Source organism: Peromyscus leucopus, chromosome 9, assembly GCF_004664715.2.
Source record: "Peromyscus leucopus breed LL Stock chromosome 9, UCI_PerLeu_2.1, whole genome shotgun sequence".
Taxonomy (NCBI): domain Eukaryota; kingdom Metazoa; phylum Chordata; class Mammalia; order Rodentia; family Cricetidae; genus Peromyscus; species Peromyscus leucopus.
The window spans coordinates 76,860,123-76,879,548 of record NC_051070.1 but is presented as its reverse complement, the minus strand read 5'-3'; the positions used below and the strand labels follow the sequence as shown (position 1 = coordinate 76,879,548).

Below are 19,426 nucleotides of genomic sequence, written 5' to 3'. Positions count from 1 at the left end.
TCTCAAGTGTAACATAATAACTGCAAGTACATTATAAGCCTCGCTTCCTAACAATGGTGTCACCACCTAACATGACTGGCTTTGTCCACATTAGGATTTCTTCTGACATTGAGAATAAAAGGTATGACATCTATTGATGTGTTATTAACTATGACCAAACTTTTAAATAATGCTTACATATGGCACAAAACTAACAGTAAATATACCCCGAATTATAACTCCACCTACCATATATATGCATGACTTTGGGCAGACAGTTGGAATTTTAAAAATAACAAGTTGGTTTTATTACAAACTTCAGTTATACATATTAGAAAATTGTTTTACTTGAACCCTTTAGAAAAGTATTAATTTCACCAAATCTAGAATACTGGCAGTGTAGAAGTCTTAAGCTAATGTTAATGCTGACAAATCAAAGGCACAGTATTAACATATTTAAACAGTGCTCACAAGACATTAGGAGATGCTTTATAGTGTTACCAAGCTACATTCTAAGCTCCCTATTAGTGACACAACCAGGAACGAAGCCCTTGATTCTATAACTCACCAGTTTCTAAGACTAGAATTCTACTTCCCTTAAGAAGAAAAACTAATAATCATAACTCTACCATAAAATCCAACTCCCAGACCTTAAGAACGAGTGATTGATGTAGTTTCTACACTTGATTAAACAGCTACAGGAGACCAAGAGCGAAGGAGGACTAGGGAGTGCAGCAGAGGCTCTGCAGTCATGACTCCTGGCTCAGCATCAGTCACCTTAGCCCATGAACCTGGCTGATGTGCCAAGCGATGAGGTTCTTCTCTCTGCACTCTAAACTGCCAGTGCCCAGGAGAGGGCCAAGGAGGACCTGTGTCCATCACAGTCTAATACCCCCCTCCAATAGTGTCTGCAAACAGTCATTCCGAATCATAAATTACAGAAATTAGTCACCCCGGAGAACAATGGTCCAGCTAACAATGACAAACACAAGGAAACACTTCACAAAGTTCCGTTACTATGAAGATGATTTCCCTTTGTTCAAACTGCACAAATGAAGTTTCTTTACTGCAGGAAACAGACTGTAAGTAACAGTGCATTTTTAGGCATAAATTAACTATTTATGTCTGGTTCCAGTATGGTCAGGTTAATACATAAATACTTTAGAAACACAGAAGTTCACATTAGTGGAAAAATCCAAGTTTCTCACGTAGCCATTCTTCAGTTAGGTCTTCAGTGTTTCTTATTTCAAATACCTTAAGGAAGGAAAAAACAAACAAACTGAAGTCATATTCCATCACTTTAAAAAAAAAAATCCCTACATTGTACTGAGTATTAAATACCACATTCTGTTTCCTTCATATTGGTCACGACCATGACTTAATCTGAGTAAATTAGATGTCCCTTTTTGGTAATACTTAACTTCTTTTTGTTGTTGTTGTTTTCAAGACAAGGTTTCTCTGTGTAACAGCCCTGGCTGTCCTGGAACTAGCTCTGTAGACCAGGCTGGCCTCGAACTCACAGATATCCACCTGCCTCTGCCTCATGAGTGCTGGCTGGGATTAAAGGCATGTGCCATCACTGCCTGGCTAATATTTACCTTCTTTTCAGTACTAAATACTTAAGTTACCAAAGTGTAGTAATCAAGATGGCATAAAATCTATGTTCTTTTAAAACCACAAATTCTAAAGCGGCACATATATGTTAAAAGAGCAATTATGTAAAGCTTGCCCATTAGAAAAGACAGCCAAGCATACGTATCTAAAATCAACCTAGCCAGGAGCTAGAGAAACATAAGGCCAATCTTCCACAGTTTTAGTATCAGATGTTAACACCAGCTGTCGACTAATTTGATAAGGCTACACTCAAAGTCCACAGTTAGAGTTATCCAGCAGGAATCTGAATTCACAGTCCAGAGAGCACAAGGCTAGAGGGAGATGAGGTATGACAGCACACAAATGGGATGTGGAACCAGATGTAAATTTGAATCTTAGCTCCAACTAACACACAACCCTAAGCAAGTCATTCATCTTCTGAACCTGCTTTTCTTTATTTTTACCTTTAAAATGACACCTGTATTTGTGTGTGTGTTTGTGTGTAAGCACATGCGTGTACATATGAGCCCTATGTGTATGGAGGTCAGAGGATATCATGAAGGAATTGGTTCTCTGCTTCTACCATGTGTGTCCTAGGAATCAAGCTCAGATTGTGAGGCTTGGGGGTAAGTCTCAGTATCCAGTGAGCCTGTTTTCTTATTTACAGAAATAGGACCATCAATCTCAACACCTGTACAGAATGAGATTACATAGTTATGAAAGTAATGTGTATATTGAAATATCAGATCTAGTACATTAGGGTGCAGATAGTATAAAAGACTTACTAGCTTAGCAGTTACCATGACCTTTTCTTTTCTTCTTCTTCTTCTTCTTCTTCTTCTTCTTTTTTTTTTTTAAGATTTATTTATTTATTATGTACACAGAAGAGGGTGCCAGATCTCATTACAGATGGTTGTGAGCCACCACGTGGGTGCTGGGAATTGAACTCAGGACCTCTGGAAGAGCAGTCAGTGCTCTTAACCTCTGAGCCATCTCTCCAGCCCTTCTTTTTTTTTTTTTTAAAAGGTAATTATGTGGCCCAAATTAGCCTTGAACTCATGATCCTTCTGCCTCAGCTTCCCCAGTGCTGGCTTTACAGGCATGTACCACCATGCATGCATGGTTACAGTAGCTTTTCTGAAGCTGCTCACATTTTGAAAGTTATTTTTTTCTAATTGAATTATTTTAAAAACACATATTGGTTCAAAGATTACTACAGTTCTCTTTCCCACGAATACAAAGCCTTATACTATGGACCACATTAGTCGACAGGGCTTCAACTACAGAAAATATATCTGGATCAGCTGCTCAGCTGTTACCCTGTACTCTAAAGGAAGCATGTCCAACACAGATACTACCTTGGTTAGCTCAGCTGTCTGGACTAGCTTGTTCTTACTCCCAGCATACATCATCTGCTGCTCAGGCTTGCATCCTGGAAGACATCAGCACAGAGACAAAGGGTAGCTTTTGAAAAGGTAATGGTTTCCATTACTTTTATCTTTCACAAAGATTTGTTTAGGATTTCCTTTGCTACTAAGTTTACAAAAGCTTTGGTCTAAATGTACATGGCTAAACTGTGATTCTTCCACTGTGCATTGCCTGCACAAAGATATACAATTCAAAGGGAGCAGATCATTAAAAATGGTTCTAGGTTTCCATAGATTCTGATTTTTAGAGTCTTGACACTTAAAACTTTATTCAGCACTATTTTAATTTTGATAGTACAAGGACCATCTTCAAGATTACAGGTATATCACTAAACCTTTTTTTAAAAAGATAAACATAAGCATATTACCATGGTCAAACAAAGATCACATACTTAAACAAGACTAAAATCTATACTTCTGATTCTAAAAGGTGTCATTGTATTTCTGAATCATTAAAATGTATGATTTAACTCAACAATTATACTTCTAGGAATTAACCAGCGGAGGTAAGTACATCCTGAGAGACACTTTACAGTACCTGCTCTCTAGAGTGTACATGGTGTGTGCACAAACACAAACATCAGCTGACCTCAATTTAGGCTATTCAACAATTTCATCTTTATAAATAGCAAAAATCTGTCTAGCAGAAGATGGTTCAATTGGATCAAAGCCAAGTACACATTATTAAAGAGACTGACTCACCAACAGGACTGGAGAAGATAAAACACAGAGGGTAGGAAACTCTTCCATCATCATGTTGGTATTTATAACTATACACAATGAAGGTTTTTCTCAAGTTAAAGAAACGAAAGTCACTGCTCTAAGACAGGCAACAGTCAACACTTCAGCTAGTGAATGGCCTTATTCATTAAACACCACACTTTTGATATCGTTCTACAAAAAAGGCCCCAAAGGCAAATTATAAAATCATGTAGTTTCTCAAAAAGAAACTTGTTAAAAGTCCAGATTTAATGTGGACTTTTTCTTTCTCAGTTTTTACTATGTGCACATTTAAAGAGAATTGTTTAAAAAGAAATCTAATACATCAACTTTCCTTTTTCTTATCTACTTACATGCATACATATTTTAATGTGGTCATGATGTGGAGGGGGGGCCTTTAAGATATGTTTTTATCCTTTTATTAACTTCTTAGTCATTCATACATTTAGTACTCTGCTCACATTTGTCCCTCCCTCCCCCTCACTGTTCCCTCCTTCTCCCAACAGTCCCCCATTCTGTTTTCATGGCATATAAAATGTCTTTTGGAAGTTTAACAAATGGATTCATAAATAAAATCCTGGTGACGAATAAAACTCTTTCCAAACCACTTAGAAAAGGATATCGAGGTTGCCGCTCAGGGAGTTCATCTTTAAGTTCATCTGGGGAGATGCCCTGGCACCAGAGAGAAAAGAAAGTTTGAAGCATGTCCTTCCCCAAAGATCCACTGAGCACCCATTCTGCTCAGAGCTGTGAATCTGTTATCACATCACAAAATTACTTCTACTAACAAAACACAGGGCTGAAGGACAGTGTTCCTTCTATATTTATGTTCCAATTGTCAGGAGACACTGAGTGACAAAGCAGCAGCTCAGAGGAAAGAGGAATTCTACTAAACACTCAGTGGCTGGCGTTAGTTTGATACCACTCTGTGCACAGCTCATCTGTTAGGAAGCTCACTCATCTTTACTAGGTGCAGACCTCCAACACTGGATCTCATTAACGCTTTAAGGAAGGCAGTTAAATCAGCAAGACAATGTGGAACCAACAATCAGTCCATGCTTTTCATGTAAAATTAGCATGTATTTAAGGATGCCCAGAACTTGTTTTAGTACATGTAACTAACATAGCATTGTTTGGACAACAATAATTTCTTAAATATAGAAATTGTATTTAGCTCATTAAACAAACCTCAAGTTCCTCATCCAGTACCACCAGGCGTTTGTCCTTGTCAATCTTCACTACAAGGAAAATACAGTATAAGTAAAGTGTGATTCTGGTGACCTTGACTATCCAATCTATGCAGCTTTAGTCTATTTGAAGGGAGGGGAGCACCAAAAACTAAGACATCAAGAAACACAGCATAAACACACGTAAGTATTAGCTTTACATTTCCAGGTAGAATTCCCAACATGGAACGTGCTTATTTAGACTCTTATCAACTCCTCACACATACTGCATGGATGGAGAACTTTGGGACTCCAGCGCAACTGTCTAAATAAAGGGAGGCTTGGAAGACTAACTGACTGAGACTATCTATGTGCAACATGGTTAGAACTGCCAAAGAAAAGCTCACCAGGGCTTAGGAGAAAGAAATCCCAAGACCCCTAGCTTCTCCAACATTACAGTTTCATGGCAGATGGTCATTATTCTAAGAAAGTGAATTACCAATTCAATTTCTGTTCAAATATAACTGACATAAACCAAATCCAAATCAGAGTAAACTTAGGTCCTCTATGCCTTTATTCTTTTCTACCTGTCTAAAGAGTTAACTATGCTTGAGTTTGCACTAAAGTCACATTAAATCCTAAGGACATACATTAGGACTTCAAACACCCTTGTCCGTTGGGGTAAATGGCACTATTATACATTTTCCCCATTAAGAACCATATCACCATTAAAAAAAAAAAAAAAACAAACAAACAAAAAAGGGGCTGGAGAGATGGCTCAGCGGTTAAGAGCACTGGCTGCTCTTCTAGAGGTCCTGAGTTCAATTCCCAGCAACCACATGGTAGTTCAAAAACACCTATAATGGTATCTGATGCCCTTTTCTGGCATGTAGGCATACATGCAGACAGAGCACTCATACATTTAAAAAAAAGAAAAAAAGAAAAAAAAAAAAAAAAGAGACCCACAGGACCACATGATAATATTTATTTGTAACAGAACCAAAATTCATAAGGTGTCACCACCTGATTTGATACACACCTGCCTGATGGATCTCTGTTATGTAAAAGTATGACTTCACTCCCTTAACCTTCCTTCATCTTTCTTAATCATCTCCCACAAAGTATTAGCTATGAAAACAAGTAAAGCACTCTCCCTGAAACTAAAGTTTAGTGTAGAATTAGAATAAGGCTCAATGCTGAACTTTACCATTTAGGTGTGGGCAAATGTTAGCCCTCGGAGCCACATAAAGATTCATGGATCACTATGAACCCTCATTCCTCAGTGATCAGGACAGTTAGCGTCTGGGGGGGGGGGTGCTATCTATGGCAACAGAAGGAGCAGTTTCTAAACTTGCAGAGGTAACAGTGACAAGTACAGCAGGTGAAGGAAGAACTGTTGCTGTCTAGAGGCCCGGCACATTCAAAGGACTGTAAGAGAAGACAAACTAACGTCAGAGAGTTTTGAGGCAACTTCAGCTTACTTATAATGGCAGCATTGTGGGTTTCTTTTCGAAAACGAAACTTTCTCAGCTTTTCCACTAAATCTTCAGCAACATCACAAACCACCAAAGACTCACTCTACAAGAGAGAGGGGGATACATACACTTAAAATGTCATGACTTCAATATTTGTGCATGTTAAAGAACTTTCAAATCTACCACCCTTTGGATCTGCGTGGGTTAGTCATACCTGTTCATCTCTAATGCAAGCTTACTTTAACTTTCTTTTTGGCTAATAAATACTTCAGAACCCAAGCACACACTGACAAGCATCTCATGTGAAGTAGAGGAAGGGAAGAAATGTGGAAGTGAAGGGCCGTCACCTGTGTCAGCATCTCACACTGTGTGGCAACACGGGAAAATCATTTTACTGCTTTGGAGTTTCACAATTATGAGGAAAATAAAAATAAACCTGACAGTAAAAATGAACAATTTATATCTTAGGTGAATACAAAGACATAACATTAGCTATTAAGAATGTACAAAAGAGGGCTGGAGAGATGGCTCAGCAGTTCAGAGCTCTGGCTGCTCTTCCAGAGGTCCTGAGTTCAATTCTCAGCAACCACATGGTGGCTCACAACCATCTGTAATGAGATCTGGTGCCCTCTTCTGGTGTGCACGAAGACAGAGCACTCATATACATAAAATACATTCATAAATAAATCTTTAGCCGGGCAATGGTGGTGCACACCTTTGATCCCAGCACTGGAGGAGCAGAGGCAGGAGGATCACTTGAACTCGAGGCCAGCCTGGTATACAAAGTGAGTTCCAGGACAGAACAAAAACAAACAAACAAACAAACAAAAAAGCCAGGCATGGTGGCTCATGCCTTTAATCTTAGCACTGGGGAGACAGAGGCAGAATCTCTTTGAGTTCAAGGCCAGCCTGGTCTACAGAGCAAGTTCCAGGACAGCCAGGGCTATGTAGAGAGACCCTGTCTTAAAAAAAATCAACGAGACAAAAAAGCAGGCAATACTCTGGTTACTACCCAGCCCACTGCCCCTTGTAGTATACTCAATAAATCTGTTTCTTTGAAAAAGAAAAAATACACACACACACACACACACACACACACACACACACACACACAAAAGCAGACGAAATAAATACAAAAGCCAAAAGAAACGCTTAGAGATTATGAAGAAACACTAACAGATCTTCCCCAGAAATCTGGCAAGAAAACCATTAAATGCTTTCTTCTTTTAGTGGTGTAATTTATTACCACAAACAAGAGGACAGAAGTAGTTTTATATTTTTGTTTTACTTTGTTTTTGCTTTTTGTTTTGAGATCTTGGTGGGTAGTCCAGGTTGGCCTGGAGCTTACTATGTACCTCAGGTTGGCCTTGAACTTGCAAGTCTCTTGCCTCAGGTTCCTAAATGCTAGTATTCCAGGGTATGAGTATTATATCCAGCTGTTTTGTTGTTTAGTTAGCTGGTTTTGTCTTCCGGTGCATAGATAGAAACTGTATGTGCATATACATATATTTGTGTGAATTTGGGCATACACGTGCCACAGTGTACACATGGAGGCTAGAAGATGAGTTTGGGTGCTAGTCTTAGTCTTCCAATATTTGAGACAGGATCCCTCTGCATACTATGTGCAAGGTTAGCTAGCTGGTGAGCTTCTGTGCATTCTCCTGCCTCTGCCTCCCACCTGGCTGTTGGATCACTGAGATTATGGACACCTGCTAGAGTGCCTGACTCTTCATAGTTCCAGGGCTTCAAACTCATGTCCTTGTGTTTGTGCAGTAATTAATTACTTTAAATACTCATCCATCACCCCGCCCTCGGCTGGCTGGTTTTTGACAGGGGATCTTCTCTTGTTGTCCAAGCTGGCTCAAACTTGGGATCCTCCTTGCTTTGGCCTCTCCAGTAGCATAGTTATTGCAATTGTGTGCCACCATGCCATGCTATGATGTCTTTAGTAGGTAAAACTGCAAAATCAGCTAGGCATGATGGTGCACATCTTTTTTTTTTTTTTAAAGATTTATTTATTTATTATGTATACAATATTCTGCCTGCATGTATCCCTACAGGCCAGAAGAGGGTGCCAGATCTCATTACAGATGGTTGTGAGCCACCATGTGGTTGCTGGGAATTGAACTCAGGACCTTTGGAAGAGCAAGCAGTGCTCTTAACCTCTGAGCCATCTCTCCAGCCCCCGATGGTGCACATCTTTTATGCTGATACTAGAGAGGAAGAAGCAGAAAGATCTCTGAGTTTGGGGCTAGCTGGGGCTACAGAGTGAGACCCTCTCTCCAAAAAAGGAAAAAAATAAAATTAATGAAAAGAGCCTTCCAAACCACACCAATGTGGAGAATAGAATTGTGAAATCCTATGTATCAATCATCCAGCTCCAATCACTACCATCTGCATTTCGCTACCCACAATACATCAACAACACCCCAAAGGACTGTCTTACCCAGAGGCTACAAGTCATTCACCTGGCAATATTGCACCATTCATCATTTGAAAGACATCATGTGTCACCAGAAACACAAACATAGTAAAGGTGTTCTGCTTTAAAAACCCTCCCAGAATTCTAGTCTCTCACCTAATTAGTGTTCAGATCTCCTCATTGCTTTACATTTTTTACAGTTGGTTTGAGTCAAGTTGCAAAAAGTTCACTTACTTTGGACTTTTCATAGAGAAGTTTCCCCCTCTCTTTCTTTCTTTCTTCCTTTTTTTGTTTTTGTTTTTGTTTTTGGAGACAGAGTTTCTCTGTGTAGCTTTGCGCCTTTTCTGGAACTCACTCTGTAGTCCAGGCTGGCCTGAACTCACAGAGATCTGTCTGCCTTTGTCTCCCAAGTGCTGGGATTAAAGGCGTGCGCCACCACCGCCCGGCTCCCCTTCTCTTTCAAGAAAATTTGGACACTTCTCATCAGAACCTCAAATCATTAAAGCTTCCAATTTTAAGTTAAAAAATAGTAATGGAAGCCTAGGTGCTTGATCCTCTGTTGGATTAAAGACAGCATCCACTAAAGCAGGAAATGACCATCATTTTAACTGTCTTTTAAATTCTGAACTCCAGGGGCTGGAAATGGCTCAGTGGTTAAGAGCACTGACTGCTCTTCCACAGGACCCAGGTTCAATTCCCAGCACCCACATGACAGCTCACAACTGTCTGTTAACTCCTGTTCAAGGGGATCCAACACCCTCCTACAGACATATATGCAGGCAAAGCACCATTGCAAATGAAATAAAAATAAATACTTAAAAAAAATTCTGAACTCTACTAATAGTAAGATGTGACATGTATCATAGGATGTGCAATTACACAATCAATCGGGAAGTATACCCCAGCCAAGGGCACTAGCCAACAGAAAATAACCACTGCTGGGATATGTATTTTCAGTTTCCTACTTCTCTTTAGAGAGATGCTAAGTCACAGGGAACTGCCTGAAGCTGATTCAATCTACTTTGATCAAAGATGGAATTAATGAAGCTAATAAAAACTTTTGATTTTTATTTAGACAAAGCCAATTTGACACCCTGATAATCAGAGCCACAAATGTAAGCTTGACATCACAGGTTCGGAAACTCATGCAGACATACTCAGTGTGTAACTCTATTTGTAAAAGACTTGCCTCATGTGCCCCCAGGATGTGATGGTTGGCAAAGGTGAAGACACGCTTTGATTTACTCTGTGTATGTAATTCAGTGTGTTTTCTCCCTTCCCAATGCCACAACAAAGCCAAAAACCCATTTTATAAGAAAGACTCAGAAACCAGGTGTGGTAGCACATGTCTGTAATCCCAGCACTTAGAGACTGAGGCAGGAGGATCGATTATCTCTTCTAAAAAGGAAAGGGTGAGGGAGAGAAGGGAATGGACTCAGGCTTAGCCAACTCTTACTCTCGTTTACATGTGGAAGCGTTTAAGAATGTACAAAGCTATAAAAACAATTCTAGGTGGCAAATGATACTTAGTTGAGCTCAAATGTTCATTTATTGGTGTGTAAGTGCTAGCTTACATTATAGACTAGTAGAGAAGAAATCTATATCAAAACTGGCACCTATGATAAAGGTTAGAATGGAGAACCACAAGATGCTTTGAAACTGATGTGTGGTGAAGAACATCGTGGCCCCAGTAAAAGCCATCTAAAGTGCTTCAAGTGAGCATGGCAGCCTAAATCATGAAATGACAGTGGGACTAAGGTGCCCCCACAATGAACAGGATCGAGAACCAAGGCTAGGTGATGGCCTGTAGGTACTCAGATTTCTATCCCATCAGCAAACGGAAGCTATCAATATGGCCACATTTGAATTTTGATAAGATCGTATTTGTCATGATATGCAGTAAACAGGCAGAGAGTCAAGAAGAACACGGCAGCACCAGTGACCAGCAAGACCACTTCAGATAAGAGATGACAAGCAGCTGAGAGATTGCAGAGCAGCATAAAGAAGTGAGTGACATCAGTTAAGTCCCCACGTCTGGAGCATGAGGCTGATTCCTGCTTCATGTTCCAAACCATCTCACCTACACTAACACCATCCCCATTTGGCAGGAAATGTAAGGCTTAGACAGGCTACAAGCATCTTCCCCCAAATCAACGATGTATAGGTAATGGACTCAGGAAGCAACCAGGTAACCTGACCTTTACAGCTCTTTCTCTTAACCACTACATAGGAATTGGGCTAGATTCAATATGGAGGAAATAAAGGCTTACAAAGACGTATGACTTGTGTAGCAGAAACAAATGGGACCTTTAACCAAGTTACAGAATTCTGGCTGGAGGAAGACCAGATGTGAGGGGGAAACTACGAGTTCTTTTGGGCCAAACTGAAGAGCCTCTGTGGCATGGCGTGGTGCCATGCTTCCTGAGTATATTAACAAAAAAGTGGAATATAACTTCTGGTTGGATCTCAGCAGTAAGGTCAGAGATAGGAACTCACTAGTCAACTCAAAGTAGGTGGTAACCGAAGCCAGGAATTCAGCAAAGGGAAATACAATAGAAAATGAAGCCTCAGGATGGAGCCTAGGGCTCTTTTGAGCACAGACCAGGAAATGGAGAGCGGAATCCAAGGGAAACAGATGCATCAGCAGAAGTAGGAGGAAAGCCAGGAGTTCTGAATCCAGAAGCCTAGGGGGAAGCATGAAGAAAGGAATACTTCAAACCTGAGTTGTCAGCACCCTGGAATGTGGCTTAAAAGTCGTAATGATGAAAACCCACGAGTTTCCTGGGTTCAGTGACCACGGTAAGATCTGCTACAATCTAGCAGCTAGATGGAAGCGGTTCCCAAGAGAGGAGTTACAGACAACAACAGTGTCTTCCTGTTGCTGTTTCCATGGAACTTGGTCGTATTTTAAAAGGATCCAGAAGATCCCTGATGGCAACTGACTTAAACCTCCACTTTATGTTATGCTTGGGGTCCATCGTCAAGGGAAACAGAAGCCACGGCCCCCAGGCGCCGCAAAACTAAATCTCTGACAGCTGCTTAAAGGCGAAGCCAGAGCCCCTCGGGTCACATGGGTTCCAACGGCCTCGACTGGAAGAATGCGGAGATCAAGCGCAATTCAGCGGGACTCTGGGGGGACGCGAGCAGAACGGAGCCGGGACGAGGCCAGAAGAGGCCATCAGAACCCAAGCGCTGGCCACCAACGCCGCCCCTCGGGCCCAGCCCGTTCCGCCGCGGGGACCACAAGGGCCAGAGCCCTGCGCACGCGGAGGCCACGTTCCAACCGCCGGCCCGCGGCGCGGGGGTCCTCCAGGCCGCGGCTGGAGGTCGGGAAGGGCCGGCCAGCCCGCCCAGCCCGCCCAGCCCCGCGGTGCCGCCCTCCGCCGCCACTCACCATTTTCCTTCCGGCCGTCGGCGGCCCGTCGCCGTAGGATCTCTCGGGGCCCCTTTAAGAATGGCTCGACAGCCGCCTCCCTTCCTGCCTTGGCTGGCACCCGGCTCAGCCGTCCCCACCTGACTACGCGGCCGCTGCGGCCCGCACGTGACGGCGGACGGCGGGCGGCGAGGCCCAAAATTCAGCAAAAAACGCGTACGCCGGCGGCCCCCTGGGCCTCTTTAAAGGAAAGGATGTTCCGCCCTCCCAGTTACCGCGGAATGAGCCTCGCCTCGGTGCACAGGTTCTTGGTGTCTTTACATTTTCGAAAAGCCTCCACGGCAGGAAGTTCGTGATGACAAACCCGAGTTAATGATTTTAGTGGTAAATGTGCGTGTTGATTACAGCTTACTTCCAGATTGAATGCTTTACAAACGTAGGCACGGCTTCCATCCTTCCAACCTGTCCCAGAGTGCCGTTCCTGACCCTGCCTGTTTTCCAGAACTTGCTGAATACATTTCTTTTCCAAATAGAATTCATAAAATGAATAAATGGTGATCATGCGGGCTCTTACTTTCAAGTCACTGCCAAATTGAATTCTGAAACTAAAGTATGACACTAAAAGTTACAACCTTTTTCTTTTTATTATTACTATTGGTATTCCAAAACGGAGATTAAATTTGTGCTTCTATGAAAGAATATGAGGTACAAGAAAGACTATGAATGAAAAGGTTGGCAACTTTACGAAAAAAAAAAAGTGAGAGATTTTTAAAATACTTTAATATTTTATATCCCTTTGGGACTTTCTCCTTGGTCATCCAGAAGTAACTTTTATCCTGAAAAAATTAATAGAACTGTGGCATCAGAAATTCAAAAAGAAGAAAGAATGGGGGTTCGAGATGACTCCGCAGTTAAAAGCACTGGTCCTCTGGTTGGATCTCCAGAACTCATCCACGTGGTAGCTCCCAGTGCAATTCCAGCTCCAAGGGATCCAATGCACTCTTCTGGCTTCCAGGGCCACTGCATGCACCTGATGCAAGCAGGCAAAACACCCATACACACAAAGTAATAAAATAATTAAAAAAAAATAAGAGAAGACTGGAAAGAAGGGAGGGAGGGAAGACGAAAGGAAAGCAAAGAGCAACTTTGATTTCTAAAAACAGAGTTTTGGATCTCCAAACTACAATCATAGTAAAAAAAAAACAGACATTTTCTTTTTCTTTTTTTATTTCTACTTTTCGTTTAAATTTTATTTATTTATTTTTATCTGTGAGTGTTCTGTCTGCGTGTACATCTGCATGCCAGAGGAGGGCATCAGATGCCATTACAGATGGTTGTAAGCCACCGTGTGGTTATTGGGAACTGAACACAGAATCTTTGGAAGAGCAGCCAGTGCTCTTAACTGCTGAACCATCGCACCAGTCCTAGAAAACCAGACATTTTCAAGGGAAGGGGTCTTAGGCAATTTTGAAGCTCTATTGGCAGTTTTTAAAAGTCCAGATATTGGTAATGGTAAAGTGGAATTTCCTGTACACCACTCCTTAGGGAAGCTGAGACAAAGTAGCCAGAAGGAAAAGCACTCTGCTTTGGATCTGTGGAATCTGGGGTGGGGGAAGGTTGCAGGACCTGCAGAGCCTTACTTCCTGTTCTGGCCGTCCTCCTCCAGCCTGAAATGGCAGAGGGAAAGGTGTAGTCATAAAAGGATCCAGATTGGTGGGGTATTAGAGAAAATCCTCTTCCCTGGGGAGAGGCCTTGAATTTGACAGTATACCACTTTTAACATGGTGGAGATGTATTTAGCAGCAGAAGTGGCCTAATCTGCTGTCCTAAGATACCCCCTGAAACCTGCATGTGACATGTAGGAGAATCTTTGTGTTCATATAACATACCCCTGAGGAGTCTAGCAGACCGGCAGAGCTCCGAGGCTGCATGTTTCTGCAGGCTTTACTGACACAGGTTAGTGGCTGGAGCCTCAGATCTCAGCACTGGGTATCGCCTAGACAGAAAGTCAAAAGTTTTCTTCAACTTGGTGAGGATCTATGAGTATGGTACAGAACTGAGCCCTCCTTTTCCTGCCCCACCCACCACGACATCCCATGAGCACTTGCTGTCGTTGGACTGTCATTTTAGGAGAAGCAAGAGATAAGGGAGGAAAGAAAGGAGAAGACAGAATTTTTGTTGTTTATTTGGTTTTTGTATTTCGAGACAGGGTTTCTCTGTGTAACAGTCCTGGTTGTCCTGGAACTCACTTTGTAGACCAGGCTGGCCTCGAACTCACAAAGATCCACCTGCTTCTGCCTCCTGAGTGGGATTAAAGGGGTGCGCCACCACCGCCCGGCGGAAGATAGAATTTGTAATCTAATTTAGTCTTTTAATAAAAAATCCAGATCAGATATTGGGGTGAAAGCTGAAAGATCAGAGAAGCAGAGCAAGCCACAGCCACCACCTCTTACCTCATCAACTCCTCAGCCTAAAAGCTTTAGTTTCTGTCACCTCACACCTTATATACCTTTCTCTGCCCACCATATCACCTCCTTTTTAGTGTTGGGATTAAAGGCGTGTGACTCCCAAGTATTGGGATTAAAGGTGTGAGCCACCACCGCCTGGCTCTGTTTTTTTCCTAGACTGAGTCAATCTCATGTAGTCCAGGGTGGCTTTGAACTCACAGAGATCCACAGGGATCTCTGCCTCCCAAGGGCTAGGATTAAAGGTGTATGCCACCAACGTCTGGCCTCTATGTTTAATCTAGTGGCTTATTTTGTTCTCTTCAGGCAAATTTTATTAGGGTACACAATATATCACCACAAGAATTTTCTTGAAAGAGACCATATTCTTAGAAGTGTAAACTAAAAAAAAAAAAAAAAAAAGAAAAAAATTCTTTTTAAAAATCTTCATGTGTTGTTGCTTGGATTCTAATAGTTCCCCCGGGGTGGGGGGGGGGGGGGGATGAGGAGGCACAGCATCAACGGCACAGACACCAGGAGTTCATTGAAGGCAAATAATGAGCTCATTTATTCAATAACAGGGAAGGCCTTATATATCCTCCTCCCAGCTCCCAGTCTGTGTGGTCATCCCTCATTGGCTGGGCACAATCAGGAACTCTGACAGCAACTGTTGCTAGGCCCTCAGGCAGACTCCAGGTTGGCTCATAAGGAGTACGTTATGTGCATGCCTTGGCAACTGGTCTGAGCCAATTTCCTCGACCCTATGGACCTGTCCTGCTACAATGTGTGTGTACATGTGTTTTTTTGTTTTTTGTTTTGTTTTTAAAGAATTATTTATTTATTATCTATACAGAAGAGGGTGCCAGATCTCATTACAGATGGTTGTGAGCCACCATGTGGGTGCTGGGAATTGAACTCAGGATCTCTAGAAGAGCAATCGGTGCTCTTAACCTCTGAGCCATCTCTCCAGCCCTGTGTACATGTGTTTGCCACAGGTACATGCATTCCACAGTATACACGTGAAGGTCAAAGGACATCGTCAGGTGCCAGTCTTCACAGGAGTCTCTTCCTGCTGCTGCACATGCCAGGCTACCTGGCTCAAGACCCTCTAGGGATTCACTTGTCTCTTCTTTCACCTTGCTACACAACCTCTAGGGTGACCCACTCAGTCTGGCTTTCCCACGGATTCCGGAGATCTGAACTGAGGCCTTCACCAGTGTACAGGGAAGCCATCACCCCAGACCCAACTATTAATAAGACCTTCAGTTTATAAATGTAAGTTCCCATGATCCTCTCTTCCTTCACACCCATACTATTTGGGACGGGAGTAGCGTTCAAGAACAAAACTAGATCAGTTAGGGTTGGGGAGATGGCTCAATCAATCGCTTGCTGTGTAAAGCACAAAGACCCAAGTTCAAAGCCATGTGTATCGGTCAAGGTTTGTCACTCTAGCACTGGGGAGGTAGTGGGCAGTGACCCGAACTATCCTGACTTCCTTCTATGGTGAACAGTGATATGGAAGTATAAGCCAAATAAATCCTTTCCTCCCCATTTTGCTTTTTGGTCACGGTGTTCCATCACAGCAATAGTAACCCTAACTAAGACAATAGGTCTAGCCAACTCTGGGATCTGCACATAGTTTATTTCACGAATTTTAAGATTAGCTGTCCCTTTAGCTAGGCACAATAGTGCTTTCCTGTAGTCCTAGCTACTTTAGAGGCTGAGGCAGAGGATTGCATGAACTCAAGAGTTCAAGATAGCCTGGGCAACATAGTAAGTCCCCATCCTTAAAAAAAAAAGTTTTAGAAAAGATTTATTTTAATTTATGTCTATGTATGTATGAGTGCAAGTGCCAGCAGAGGCCAGAAGACTGCATCCCAATCCTGGGAACTGGAATTACAGAAGGCTGTGAGCTGCCATGTGGGTGCTGGCAATGGAACTGTGGACTCTGCAAGAGCAGCCAGTGCTGTTCACCACCGAGCCATCATGAGTCCCCACCTTTCCAAAAAGGGGGACAGGGAGGAGCTGGAGAGATGGCTCAGAGCTGAAGAGCACTGGTTGCTCTTCCAGAGGTCCTGAGTTCAGTTCCCAGCAACTACATGGTGGCTCACAACCATCTGTGGTGGGATCTGATGCTCTCTTCTGACAGAAAGGTGTACATGCAGATAGAGCATTTGTATACATAAAATAAATTAATTAATTAAGAAAAACCCAACCTTAACACTGCCCCATCCTCCACACGTACTCTCACTTCTATGGAATCAGTACCTAAAAGGCCATGCCATCCTCCTTGTATTTTCAGTGGTAGGGTAAATTTGAAGCGTGAAGTACTCTGGTTTGAATTAAGCTTAAATTTTGAGGGGAATCTTGCCGGGCCTTATACTTCACTTCCTCATTGCAATTCTGTGTTCGAACTGATAGAATGGATCTCCCAAGTTAGCTGCATAAACCTGCATCCATCACCAGTGTGGTGATGACTGTTAGTGTATTCCATTTAAGGTCTATGCTTAGAGAAGAACTGAGGTGAATGGAAACAGGGTGACAGCAGAGAATCTGTCAGTAGAGCATGATTGGGTACATTCTTTTCCTGGCAGAACCCGGAACCTCATTCCTGCTCCCCTTCTATGCCCACATGCCTTGATTAAATCCCATAAACCTCACCTAGGAGAGCCTTCTAGTTCCGTTTTACCCCGCATCTCCCTTTTAAGTATTAGAACTCTAGTCTTTAACCAAACACATAATTTCCTTGAGTAAAGTCTGTAGTTTTTTTTTTTTCAAACTTCCTTGCAGCTAAATTCAGACACAAAGCTGACTTGTGGTCAATGGAATGTGTGATATGTCCCTGGAATCTTCTTCAGATGAAGTTGTCTCCCATTTTTCCTTCTCCGTGGTAGCAAGGATACAGACAGGATGGTGGCCCCTTCATAATAGACCGTGAAAAGACCTGAGGAATGGGGGCCGTGAATAGTGGAACCAAACAGGAGTCTGGGTGTAGGGAGCCGCCATTCTAAGATGGCGCTGGCTTCCTGGTAGCCTAGCTGTAAACAACTCCATATTTGGCTATGATGCACGAGTATGGTAATTGACCTTATGTCCTCAGCCTATCCCGTGGCTCCCCGTGCTTGTATTCTGGTGGGACCCAATCACAGTACGGCACGTTTGCCTGATTCCCTTTATAAGCAGTGGCATTTTAGTCCTCAGGGCCCCTCACCTCCTGCTCTCCCTTAATCAAGAGGTGCTCCAATAAAGTGTGATCTGAGAAGAATCCTCGAGTGGTGGTCGTTCTTCCTCGCTGGTTGAGGAGCTCGCCGCATCTGGGTTCCTCCCACAACAGAACCCAGTGTTGGCTTTTCATGGCCACATCTGGACTTTCAGTGGAAATTGTAATTATATCTCTTGGTTTTCTGTTATTTACAGATGGAGAAAAAATAGAATCCACTCTTCTAAAAGTCCTTGTCACTATCTTAATCAGAGTCACCAAGCTTTCCTGCCTGGCTTTTTTGTTTGTTTGTTTGTTTGTTTGTATTTTTTAAAATTTATTTATTATGTATACAGTGTTCTGCCTGCAGGCCAGAAGGGGGCGCCAGATCTCATTACAGATGGTTATGAGCCACCTTGTGGGTGCTGGGAATTGAACTCAGGAGCTCTAGGAAGAGCAGCCAGTGCTCCTAACTGCTGAGCCATCTCTCCAGACCCGTGCCTGGCTTTTTGAAATAATCTAGTAGCTGGTGTCCCATTACTTACATACAATCTCCTGTCCTTCCTGTCAGCCGTTTTGTACACCAGCCACAGCGATTTACTGAAAACTCAGATACATTGGCAGCCTTGTGATTCAGTTGTTCTTAGGGTATATTGTAGTGGGTAGCTGTAGTGTAAGCAGTTAAAATGCAAGACCCCCTATTTGGCCAGGGCCCTACCTTTCTCCTAGTTCTCCATACTTCACCCAGCCTAACCTTTCAGTTTCTCAACTTCCCATCTCCGGGCCTTTGTCTGTGCTACACTGGCAGGTGTGCCCAACTTTTTGACATCTCAACACAGTGTTGTCATCTACAAAGTTCATGCCGGAGAACTGCATAATCAAGTTAGAAAAAAAATGCAAAAAACAAAACAAAACAAAAAAACAAAAAACATTCTTTCTGTCTCTCTCCAGACAAGGTCTCACACAACCCTGGCTGGTCTTAGACTCACAATGTAGCCAAGTATAATGCTGAACTTCTGAGAGTCTGGCCTCCATCTCTCTTGGGCTGGAATTACAGATATGCACCACTATGCCTGGCTTCACTAAGTAGTGAGAATTGACCCCGGTCTTGAAGTATGCCAGCAAGTATTCGATCAACGACATCCTTGGTCCTCACAATGCTGTATGTAATCGTATGGTCTTTTGTTGTTGTTGGGATGCAACCATAACTATCCTTGTCTGTTTGCATTCTACAGGAACAGGCTGCTCCTTAGACTGGCAAACCTGTTTCTGTCAGATCTCATGTCCAACATCTGTTTTATCTCTACCTCGTATTCTTCCATTTCCCCATGTTAAGTCCTCATAGCTCCAGGTACCTTTTCTAACAGAACCTGTCATTTTGCCTTTGTCTTGTTGAAAGCTCTTTGGCTACTGTTTATCTTTTCCCAGTAGATGATGTTTGTTTGTTTTTAAATCCCAGTAACAACATTCCAGCGAAGGTCTAGTTGGCTCACGGTTTCAATGGTTTCAGTGTATGCCAGCTGACTCTACTGTCTCTTGGCCATGGCGAGAGCAGAATATCATAGCAGGAGGGTATGGCAGATCCAAGCTGACCACTCCATAGCAGCCAGGAAAGAGATGCAGAAAGG

At 42.6% G+C, this 19,426-nt stretch overlaps 1 protein-coding gene across 3 annotated transcripts; it reads right to left on the bottom strand.

Moving 5' to 3' along the window:
- Positions 1 to 257: 257 nt before the first annotated feature.
- Gmfb (glia maturation factor beta) lies at positions 258 to 12,342 on the bottom strand. 3 transcript variants are annotated; one of them, XM_028873587.2, is made up of 7 exons: positions 12,177 to 12,342; positions 6,367 to 6,463; positions 4,908 to 4,957; positions 4,342 to 4,391; positions 3,702 to 3,787; positions 2,931 to 3,004; positions 258 to 1,233 (listed from the first exon to the last, which is right to left on the bottom strand). In XM_028873587.2, exons 1-7 carry the CDS (start codon positions 12,177 to 12,179, stop codon positions 1,162 to 1,164), a joined length of 432 nt encoding a protein of 143 aa, XP_028729420.1. In that variant the 5' UTR covers positions 12,180 to 12,342; the 3' UTR covers positions 258 to 1,161. The 3 variants fall into 3 exon arrangements, with proteins under 3 accessions (XP_028729420.1, XP_028729421.1, XP_037064494.1); XM_028873588.2 differs by having other exon boundaries at positions 3,702 to 3,784; positions 12,177 to 12,341; XM_037208599.1 differs by lacking the exons at positions 6,367 to 6,463; positions 12,177 to 12,342 and adding an exon at positions 6,093 to 6,347.
- Between the last annotated feature and the right edge of the window lie 7,084 nt (positions 12,343 to 19,426).

What these genes read in the sequence shown, in the direction of transcription:
- Gmfb (XM_028873587.2), bottom strand. An exon ending in CCACAATGCTGCCATTATAA is followed by an intron (nt 4,958 to 6,366) that starts GTAAGCTGAAGT and finishes TTTTCCTTGTAG; the next exon opens with TGAAGATTGACAAGGACAAA. An exon ending in TATCTTCTCCAGTCCTGTTG is followed by an intron (nt 3,005 to 3,701) that starts GTGAGTCAGTCT and finishes GATGTCTTCCAG; the next exon opens with GATGCAAGCCTGAGCAGCAG.